Raw genomic sequence first — 12,038 nt, 5'->3', positions numbered from 1 at the left:
ATAACGTCATGTTTTGATTCATATTATTGTACATGCCTGTCATCTTCGATAATAGGACTATATGTCCTGTCTCATGACTCAAGAAGTGTTTGAGAGCTTTGTGTTCTTGTTTATCTATTGATGTGAGCTTAATTTACCCAAGTAATGACGTAGTTAGTTGACTCTGTTAGCTTAATTACTACTGCATTTTGGATGTAAGGCAGGTCGGCCTGTGGAACTCCTTGAGTGCTGAAGCTGACTTCTGCTGGCAAACCTACAAACTATTTTTCTTCAGTACATTTAATTATATTCATTATATTCCTGACTCTGAGTCTTCTTTCATCATAACTGGTCTACGGGTCTTTTACTGTAACTCCCCTACAATATTGACAAATTGTTTACTATTCTTTTACTGACTTTGACATTAAATTCTGAGACACTGTATGTCACACCTACTTCTATGTTCTTCAAAGCATAGAAAATATTTCAACATAACCATAATTGTCTTCAATGTACACATGTATGTGTTATGTTGAGCATTTGGTTTTGACTTATCCTTATTGTCCTTATTTAACATGTCAAACAACCTTGTCCTCAACACCACAAAGACCAATGAGCTAATTGTGGACTACAGGAGGAACAAAATGGACATTCNCTGTTACTTTATATAATTATCTACAATTCTTTGAATGCTATTAAACCACCTTCCTGTTTTCTCTTCCCATTGTCCATTTATTCTTCACATGTTGTTTGATTGAAGACTTTATTTCACTCTTACTATACTTTATCTGCATTCCTATGTATTTTTTGTGGCTTCCTTTGCATACTCAACTAAATGTCCTTTTACTCCAACATAAGCTGGTACCCAACAAAAAGACATTAATGCCCATCATCTAAATCCTGTTTAAAGAATCTTAATCAACATATCTGATCTGATTTCTGAATTACGTGTTTTAATTGTAATTAAAGATAAACTTGGATCAGATCATACAAGTGTCCTTAATGGGTTTCTTCAACATGCTGCAATGCCAGCAGAATTGCTCGTATTTCACCAGTGTACAGTATATTGAAGGGACCGGTGCCGTGGATTCACCTTACTTCAAATATAAATACTTTTATGTGGTTTTGACAAATATAAATCAATTATTATTCACAATTAACACCAACCTTTTCTGATACAGAAAGTAGAGAATAATTCATGGTTTAAGTCTCTAATGAATGCTTAGGCTCTCTCTTCCTGCTAGGTCAGTGTTACTGTGCAAAGGGACTTCTTATCATCATCTACGAAAAACATCTTCTGTTAACACACTCTACCCTTGAGGAGGTTGTGTATGTGTGATATTATTGTTTCAGGAAAGTGAGAAAGAGTGGAAAATCACGAGACAGACATAACGTCATGTTTTGATTCATATTATTGTACATGCCTGTCATCTTCGATATAGGACTATATGTCCTGTCTCATGACTCAAGAAGTGTTTGAGAGCTTTGTGTTCTTGTTTATCTATTGATGTGAGCTTAATTTACCCAAGTAATGACGTAGTTAGTTGACTCTGTTAGCTTAAATACTACATTTTGGATGTAAGGCAGGTCGGCCTGTGGAACTCCTTGAGTGCTGAAGCTGACTTCTGCTGGCAAACCTACAAACTATTTTTATTCACTAAATTTTATTATATTAATTATATTCCTGACTCTGAGTCTTCTTTCATCATAACTGGTCTACGGGTCTTTTACTGTAAATCCCCTACAATATTGACAAATTGTTTACTATTCTTTTACTGACTTTGACATTAAATTATATATATATAATAAAATATGTTTATTCTACTATATACTACCCTGTACAATGTCTCTTATATGTTATTATCCCCCATTTTCTGTAAAATAGTCTTTATTTTATATATGCACAATTTAGAATGTTTTAGACTGTAAATCGTATTATATTGTATTGTCATTGTGTTGAATGTCTGTACTAGAAGCTTCCAACACCAAAGAAAATTCCTTGTGTGTGCAAGCACACTTGGCAATAAAGCTCTTCTGATTCTGATTCTCTTCTGAAATTCTGAGACACTGTATGTCACACCTACTTCTATGTTCTTCAAAGCATAGAAAATATTTCAACATAACCATAATTGTCTTCAATGTACACATGTATGTGTTATGTTGAGCATTTGGTTTTGACTTATCCTTATTGTCCTTATTTAACATGTCAAACAACCTTGTCCTCAACACCACAAAGACCAATGAGCTAATTGTGGACTACAGGAGGAACAAAATGGACATTCGGCCTAAATATGGGCCAACATTTCTAAAGAATGCTTTCAGCACCTTGTTGAATCAATGCCACGTAGAATTAAGGCAGTTCTGAAGGCGAAAGGGGGTCAAACACCGTATTAGTATGGTGTTCCTAATAATCCTTTAGGTGAGTGTATATATATATTGCTGTTTCGCCTAAGTTCCAGCTGCAGTGCCGCCGAGCAACACGTGGTGTTTCCTTACTGAACGAATCAGTACTTTTAAGGAATCGGCTGAATCAATGATTCAACTCACTCGTTAAGAGGGTGACTTGCCGCCACCTACTGGCTGATTTAGTTTCATATTTACGCGTATCATTTCATTGATTCCACAATTTCATATTTATATATTCAGAAAGTTACATTTAAAATAATAATCTCATAATGGCTTTTATGCCACTGTAACTAAAGTGTAAAGGTTAAGCAGTCTGTGTAAATATAGGCTACCTAACGGTGCTGTTTGGGCATGATGATGGCGTGAGATGCGTGTCTCACTGCATTAACATGAGCATGCACTTTTGTTTGATTTAATCCCGGATCCCTAAATCCAATTGATGACTTTTGATTAATCAGTATCTAAGAGCAGCATCTGTGAAATATGCGTTATATTTTAAGCATTCGAAATGCCACGTGTTATGCATTGCAAAATTAAGAAACCCGAATGTAAACTGTATTTGCAGTCGCGTTTCAAAAGCATTGATCATAATGCTTGTGTAGACTTCAGTCAAATGCGCTGGTTTCTCTCAGCGTTCTGAGCTGGTTTGTGCGAGTCTCATCGACAAACAACTCAAGCTCTTATCAGCTCCATCCAGCGCATTTACATTAAATGTGATTTGGATAATTTCACGCGTTTCCATTGCCAAGTGTCTTCTTCCAAGTGTCTCATAGCAGACCTGTTGTTGTGCAGTTTCTGTTCATGTGCGCCAAGACATTTTAGAAATCTCCACCAGATAATGTTTTACGGCCATGTCCCTAATAAAGTATATGTAGGCTATGTGTGGTAACCCTATCTACATACAGTTAGGGTGATATTTAATGACTAGATTGCCTTCTCTATGCAACTTAGCCAAACTCGTTTCGTTTGGTCACACCACAAGGTGTCACTGTGGCCTCAAAGCTTCAGCACCGCCGCTCTGAGATCGATTGCTATGTCCGAGGTGAAACACTATGGAGGACTAAACCTGCAAAAATTATAAATAAATAAATAAATAAATAAATATATACATGTATAAATAAATAAATATATAAACGAATATATGTAATAATATGAAAATAAATAAAGGAATAAATGACTCGATGAAACAAAATAATTCATTTTTTCTATTATTGATCTTAACTTTATTTATTTTTTACTTTTTTTAATTGATTTATTATTTTTTGTCCAATTTTTATTTATTTTTTATTATTTTTATTTTTTGATTATTGTATTTATCATTTCCTTTTATTTTTACATTTATTTATTTATACGTTCATTTATTTTTATATTTATTTATTGACGCATGTATTTATTTACACTTTCATTTATTTATTCTTGAATTTATTCTTACTTTTCTGTGTCTTGTATGATAATTAGATGGGTTGGTCTTGACTACTATTGGTTCAGCGTAGATTGAAGCGTTTGATCGATTACTCTTGACTTGTTTTGGACCTACGTCACTCACTGATTGTATGCTTTCGTTTATATCGTTAAGTAACTATGGCGGGCGCACAATTAGCTACAGAGTTACGGCATTTAGCTAATGAAGTCGATAACCATGCATCAAATGACTATGTGTCATTCAGATTAGATGCGCTTATTGATGTTTTATTACAGACAGACGGCGAGATAAATGACGAAGTACTTTCTCAGTTGTTAGCCTCTTTGCAGCACATTCAAAATCTGTGCGAGTCTGAGGGTGCTATGGTGGGACGTCCATGTTATTTGCTTCCGATAAGTGCTATTGAAACTTATCTCTCGATGGGTCAAACTGCTGGAAACATCGCTAAGTTCTTTGGTGTTTGTGAAAGAACTATCCGATATAGAATGTCGCAAAATGGTTTAAGGTAAGCAAGCAGCTCTTATTGTAGCGTATTCAGTTCTCACTAGTGATGGGAGAAACAAGCTTTTCGAAGCTTTGAATCAAATGAACTAATTGCTTCGCAATCGCAAAATATTTCACGTTTTCGAAGTGTTCAAAACAGATCACGCTTGGCTTGTGCCAATTAAGTTACTGGCAAAAATGTTGTCAAAGCATCGAGATCTCAGGCCAAATTCAATGTCATATCATACAAATCTATTTCTAATGTTTTTATTAAATTGGCCGTGTTCAGACTTGACTTCTTTTTCGAAGCTGCTAGCGTCTGTTTTACACTATAATCCTATGGAGTAAACAGGGTTTTCAAAAAACGTTTTCTGCAGCTCAGGGCGTCAATTTTAAATTGAAAAAACTTCAACTTTTCTGAAAAAACGCAATACGTCAAGCTCCTTTTGATAGCTAACCAATGACAACCGCGTAGTGTGTTTTCATTTCAACATGCGAGGGAGGTGATTTGGTTCGAGCAGGATCAAGCTCGAAAAAATAAAATGGCGGCCGAAACGCCGGTTGGAGGATAGTTTTGTATAAATGTAAGTTGAACTTTTACTTTCAATAACTTTTGATTGCATTTCTATCGAGAAATTTGTATTATAATTTTTAAATATGTGATTAGTTATTCCAAATAACCAATCACAGAAAAGCGAGCAGCTGAAGTATACAGGTAGTGTTATCAATCTAGTTAAGGACAATGTTGAAATAATTTTTTTAATGGTTTAGTGTTATACAAAGTTTGTTTTATCTTTATACATGCTCCAAAGCACTGATTTGAATAAAATATTTGTGAAGGTTTTGAAGCTTCATGAAGCTTGCAGTGTTTCAAAAGCACCCATCACTAGTTTTCACATTTACTGGTGCTTTATTTCTGTTTGCTGTGTGGTTGATGATGATTTTGTGGTTTTATTCTCTTAGGGTGAACGACCTGTTCTCAGCTTTGGAGGACGCTGAACTAGATGCTCTGGTAGAAGACACACTTCGATGTAACCCAAATGCTGGGTATAAGATGATGTTTGGATATCTCTCTGCACAGGGAGTTTGTGTACAGAGTAAGGCAGATTTTGTACCTTGACATATGAGCCACTTCGCAAGATGTAAACACTGGTCTAAAAGACCTTCCAGTTTCAGTTTATATTTGTATTATTATATCTTACATATACAATATATTTGAATCCTAAAGATATTTTTTAACATTTTTAATTGGTTATAAATATTCGCTTGGTTGCATTTTGTTCAAACGTTTCTGTAGTGAAACAGGAAGTTCCTTGGGACCAGCATTAAACAAGCGTTGATTGCGGCATCCAAAGTGGTCTATAGTGAACCAGATGAGGTTTAAGGTTGATTAGTTTAATGGGTATTGGCTGTAGGTTCACTTTTAAGAAAACATCCCAACAAAGTTAAACTAAAGTTAATACACTATTAATTTTATGCACTTAGTTTTTGCACTGACTGTGCAAAAGGTTAACTGTATTCATACTTATAGGAATGTATAATCCACATATATTGATTAATTTACTGTTTTAGGAATACGTGTTCAGGAATCCATGAGACGTGTGGATCTTCAGGGTGTCCTAATGCGCAGTCTTCAACTGAACCCCCGGAGGCGTAGAAAATATTCGGTCCCTGGACCCAACAGTTTGTGGCACATCGATGGTAACCATAAGCTAATAAGGTATGCTTAAAACCGTATGAATTATGTATGCTTTTATCATAATTTTCAGGAAGTGTTTTTGATAATACTGAAGAGGAAAGGTCTGTACAGTTGAACAAAAGAAACTGAAAGCATAAAGATGTGTCACTGGTGGGATCTGTTTGTTGGTTAATTAATTGCAGCTCAAGATGTTTTATTACTTTATCACAGTGGTAGTGGAGCTTCCTTAGCATTACATTTCATTACACACATGGGCAATTCCAACATTATGGACGTGACATAAAAATTCTCACAGAATGTATTTAAGAATATATTGAACCATTTGTTTATTTTTTACTAAACCCTTGTTGATAGTCTAAACATCAGAAAAATATCAGTCTATGAGCATTTTTTCTATTTTAATAAGGTGATATAAACAAGCATTATAGACTTGACAAAAAAAGGACATGGTTTTGGGTAGATGTAGGTTCAATTAAGGAAGGAAGGAGACAGGGTCTGCGTGGCTGGAACTCTTGAGATTTTAATGATAAAATAAAACAAGATACAAAAGCGCCATTGCACATTCAATCCGAATGTTCTTAGACATAGAATTCCTCTCGCTGTGTTGTCCTGCGTGTCTGCCGAGTTTCCAGCCGTTCTCTCTCTCTCCTCGTCCGCTCGAGCTGGCTTTTAACCATCTTCTTACCTATCACTGGAAGGAGACACAGGCGTTCACAATGTGAACTTGACCTACTTACCTACTTAGAATTGAGCAGTTTATTATAATCTTAGTTACTATTTGATGCTCAGTCAAACTTCATCTGACTATAAACAGATTCATCAGGTGTTATTATTTTAGCACAGACAGTGGAAAATCACTGCTTCACAACATTGTCTTGTGGTGTTGTGGTATAAAAACCTTGAGAATGAGACAACTGGAAACCCATATCTACTTGTGAAGACAAAAAAAATAATAAAAAAAAATAAAAAAAAAAAAAAAAAAAAAAAGAAAAAAAAAAAAAAAAATAATAAAAAATATATAAAAAAAAAAAAAAAAATAAAAATATTTAAACAAATTTATATAAAAAAAAAAAAAAAAAAATAAATAAAAAAAAAACCAAGAAAAAAAAATAAAAAAAAAAAAAAAAAAAAGTTGTGGGATATGAGCATTTTTTTATTAAGGCATCAAGAATGATGTAAAAGTGTATGGTGTTAATTATGTGATACTCTTATGGCTCTTTTGTTCAAATTTTCTATATCTCTTTTAGGTGACGTATTGTAGTTCATGGTGGCATTGATGGATTTAGCCGTCTAATCGTGTACTTGCAAGCTGCCACGAACAATAAGGCTACTACAGTCCTGGCAAGCTTTTTCGAAGGTGTCAGCCTATATGGTGTGCCATCGCGTGTAAGATCTGACAAAGGCGGGGAGAATATTGATGTTGCTCACTTCATGGTTTCAACCAGAGGAGAGAACAGAAACTCGCACATCACAGGAAAGAGTGTCCATAATCAAAGGTATGATAAAACATATACAATACTTTTCAGTATTTATTATGTTTGACATTGTGTGTTTTTCTTGGAAAACAAACAGTCTTTATGAATAATAATTAAAACAATGTTGTATTTTGCTTGTTTTACTGTAATAGGATTGAAAGGTTGTGGAGAGATGTTTATGCTGGAGTGCTTGATCTCTTCTATACTCTCTTCGCCAACCTTGAAAATGACGGGCTTCTACAACCAGATGATGAAGTGCATCTCTATGCCCTCCACTGGTGTTTCATGCCACATGTTCAGAAACACCTTCAGTTCTTTCGAGATGGCTGGAATCACCACAAGTTACGAACAGAAGGAAACCAGTCACCAAACCAGCTCTGGTCAAGTCATCAACCTGAGACATTGCAAGACCCTAACCAGGTATTTCTATCAAAGTATTAATACTTACTATACTACACTGCCCATGACCGTTCTGTCAGACTTCTGAATTCAATTCAATTTTATTTATATAGCGCTTTTTACAATGTGCATTGTTCCAAAGCAGCTTTACAGGAGCAAATAAGAAAAACACAGAAAGGTAAAACACAGCACAGTGCATGGTGTTTATAGACCAAGCAGGATCATTCTAATAAATAATATCTAATAAATAAATGCAGTCTCCCGGTGAGCAAGCCAACACTGTCCTGCTGTGGCGAGGAACCCAAACTCCAATGATGAATAAATGGAGAAAAAAAAAAACTTGGGAGAAACCAGGCTCAGCCGGGAGGGCCAGATCTCCTCTGACGTGTCATAGCTGCACTCAGTGACCCCGACCAAAGCCACCGAGCAAACGTCCATGAAGAACATGGAGAGCCCACCAGCCGCGACCCAGGAAGCCCCACCCGCCGAAACCATGCAGGTCCAACCCGGTCCCATTCCGCGATTGACAGCCAGGGAAAAATAGTAATGGCATAATTAACTTTATTCCTCTGTTGAAGTTCGCAGACGACACCACACTCATTGGCTTCATCCAGGATGGTGATGAGTCTGCGTACAGACAGTAGGTTGAGCAGCTGGCTGTCTGGTGCAGTCATAACTTGGAGCTGAACAGGCTTAAAACAGTGGAGACGATTGTGGACTTCAGGAGAAATCCCCATGCTCTCACCATCATGAACAGCACTGTGGCAGCAGTGCAGTCATTCAAGTTTTTGGGCACCACCATCTCTCAGAACCTGAAGTGGGACAATCACATTGGCTCCAATGCTAAAAAAGCCCAGCAGAGGTTGTACTTCTTACATCACCTGAAGAAGTTCAGCCTACCACAAACTCTATTAAAACAGTTTTACTCAGCTGTCATAGAGTCTGTCCTCTGCACATCCATACAATAGTACTACAATAGTCTATTCTTATTTTTTACTTGTACATATTTACATACACATAGCTTTACTCTCTATATCTTTATCTTATGTTTATTGTATTTCTTAATTTTTTATACCCATAGGCCCTTATTTAAATCATTGTGTACTGTATTCTATTGTGTTATGGTCTCTGTGTACTGTTGTTGCTGTTTCTGTGTTCTGGATGCTCCTGTCACCAAAACAAATTCTTTGTATGTGCAAACATACTTGGCAATAAAGCTCTTTCTGATTCTGATTATACTGACATGAATTAACAGGTAACATGTAATTACTATAATACTAATTTACATGCATTGTCAGTTTTAAGCTTAAGACTGACATTTCTTTAGGTTTTAGGCATTATTGTAAACAAGTAGTTTATCATTTGCTATTAAGTACTCTTTAACTAATTGGCTTGTTTTCCCTAAAGTGCTCTCTAGTAGTAGTAAACGCATATTTGTTTAGATAATTAAAAAACTGTAATTATCCATTGTCTATTACAGGTAGATCCCATGCAGTATGGTATTGATTGGACAGGGCCATATGGTCATCATGAACCTGGTGTAGTGATCCCTGGTGTACAGCTACCACGTCAACTTACACAACGGGATGTTGAGAGGTTTCCGGACCCAGATGTTCCCCTGTCTGATGCGTTGGAGATCTACAGAGAGACTGTAGCTTTATTATCCGAAGTGATGCATTAAGACGAGAGAGCGCCAATTAATTTAGCATATGCTGCATTAAATTATTTTGAGGTGCTGATCTGTAATATTATCAACCTTGTTCAAACACTGACAAATGATCTGCCGTATCTAGCAGTCATTTGTTGATTTTAATGTTAAAAATCTATTAAAATTCAAACAATTCATTCAGCTTAAAACTTTTATTTTTAAGCTTGTGTAACTTGAACTTGTGTAATGCTGGCCATACAATCTTTGTAATACTCAATAAATGTTTCAAATAACATTTGACCAAAAGTTAGTTTGGTATAACTTTGACAACAAGGTGAATACAACATGTGAAACTTGTTTTCAAGAGTGACAGTCTTGATTTCCATGCTTAGTAACAAAACTGTTAAACACTAAAACATGTTTGAGATTTTGTGACTGGACACAGTGAAAACTAGAAAATAACAGACGAGTAAATATGGACTTGGCCATCTAACAAATATTCTTAGTGAACCATGACCTTAGACCAGTCCAAATCCGTAATCTCTGCTGCAAATAGCAGCTAGAAAATCTCTTTCAAAGGCAGCATAGTCCCTGTAATGACTAGGAAGCTTCAGAGTTTGATAGCATGTGGAAGACTTTGGTAGATTTCCATCCACCACCTCAACAACTAGGCTCCTGGGCAGTACATCCCATCCAGTCCAGAACTCGGTCAGCGACCGTAGTATATTAGAAGAAGCTGCATTAAAAACAAGCATTAGCTGCATCTTTATTAGTCGCATCAAAAGTCATTTGTTTCTCATATACTTACAATTCTCAATGAATGTGCGAAGTAATCCTGTGAGCCTACACGTGTCTTCAAGAGAGACCTCGCTGTCTTCATTTTCATCTTCATCTGGCCAACATATCCTCTCCAAGAGCATCTGACAGATGAACAAGATTAGTATTATTAAAGTGATGTACACCTCAACAATATTACATACATGGTCTCGTATCTTACCTTTGGGGTGTAAAGTGCATCACTAGTCCTAGGAAAAAGAAGAGGAATTGTGTCCTTCCTTTCAGTAAGCAAAGGCCAGATCAACATCTCCTTCATACCAAGGCGTAGCTGTTTTAGTTGCTTGGAGGTTCTTTCAAGGACCTTAAAAAGCAAACAAATTAAATCTTGTCAATTGTAGGAGGATTTCAACCAATAGTGCATACTCACTGCCTGCATGAGTAGTTTGTCATGCAACCATCTTCTATTCTCTGATGTCACTGCAGGCAAATCCCAAGACAATGCAAGGTCTGTAATAGCACTCTTTTCTTCCGTAGACAAGTCACCTGTGCCTTCCAGCTGGTCATAAAACAATGTTCGTGTGTGTGTGTGCATTATTTCACAATTTATTTCGTAAAAAATAATTAAGGAGTAAACATTAACTAACCTTCTTTATTATTTGACGGATATCAACATCCGCACAATCCAGAATATCAATTGTGGCAGTTTCAGGAGATCCACCAAAAAGCACATGCACTATTGCTGGGCTTAAACCAGTTAGGCATGGACCTCCATGCAGGAATGAGTGCCCAATCATACGGCCCGCCACCACAAATAAGTCACTGTCCAGAAAACACTGTGATGTTGAGGGAATCATATGATCCTTCTCACCCTCAAAAAGAAGAGTCCCTCCGGGCACTAAAGCAATAAAGGCATAGAACATGTAAAAATATACATTAGCATTCATTACATTTGAAAAAACACCTATTAATGAGTCAACCCTAAGGACAATTTCAATTCATTACATTTACGCTGATGCTTTTATATAGAGCAACTTACAGTATATTCAAAGTATTTTATTTACATTTATCATACATTTTATTAGTATGTTTGTTCCCTGGGTATCGAACCCTTTGCGCTTAATATCAATGCTCTACCATTAAGCTAAAGGAACACTAACATTAACTGTTAATGTCTACAAATTGTTGTAAACATCCATAACAGTAATCCTAAATAAACAAAAAAGAAACATGCATAGGACACTAACCAAGCTGTAGTTCAAAACCATGCTGAAGCTTTGACATAACTGTTGCAAAAACATGACGAGTCACTCCATCCCCAATTGCAGGATCGCCTTGAAGGCAAAGGTATAATGCACATTATTAAAAAAAAAAACTCTGTCACGTTGATTTAGGATTTATTTTACCTACCATGTAGTGTACATTTGAAGGGGCAAGCCCATTCTACATTTGCTTTCTTATAAAAGGTCAGGATTGCTCTCTCCCTGTCTTCAGGGCTGTCTCTCATGTCCATTTGGAAATGGAGCACTGGGCTCATTTCATTCTTCTGCAGGAGCTTTTCCCTGTACTTCTTGGAGGCCTCTACTGAATCTGGCTCAAACTTCCAATCTAAACCACAGTAGTTATCCAGAGTAACAATCCAAAGTAACACACATGAAATTGCTTTATTTTGTTTGTCAATTAATTTTTAAAACTCCTAACTAGAAATAAATGACTGAATCAACCGTACAAACCATCATGTTCAGTGCCCTC

General features: G+C 36.2%; 1 protein-coding gene across 1 annotated transcript; it reads right to left on the bottom strand.

Moving 5' to 3' along the window:
* Positions 1-10,030: 10,030 nt before the first annotated feature.
* LOC130559218 (uncharacterized) lies at positions 10,031-11,702 on the bottom strand. Its single transcript, XM_057342169.1, has 7 exons — positions 11,697-11,702; positions 11,534-11,620; positions 10,934-11,184; positions 10,717-10,845; positions 10,510-10,650; positions 10,321-10,432; positions 10,031-10,248 (listed from the first exon to the last, which is right to left on the bottom strand). The coding sequence occupies exons 2-7, from the start codon at positions 11,568-11,570 to the stop codon at positions 10,031-10,033; spliced, it is 888 nt and encodes a 295-aa protein (XP_057198152.1). The 5' UTR covers positions 11,571-11,620; positions 11,697-11,702.
* Positions 11,703-12,038: the final 336 nt, after the last annotated feature.

This window comes from Triplophysa rosa, linkage group LG9 (genome assembly GCF_024868665.1).
Source record: "Triplophysa rosa linkage group LG9, Trosa_1v2, whole genome shotgun sequence".
NCBI lineage: Eukaryota > Metazoa > Chordata > Actinopteri > Cypriniformes > Nemacheilidae > Triplophysa > Triplophysa rosa.
The sequence above is the reverse complement of the archived record's forward strand: the minus strand, read 5'-3'. Positions and strand labels throughout refer to the sequence as shown.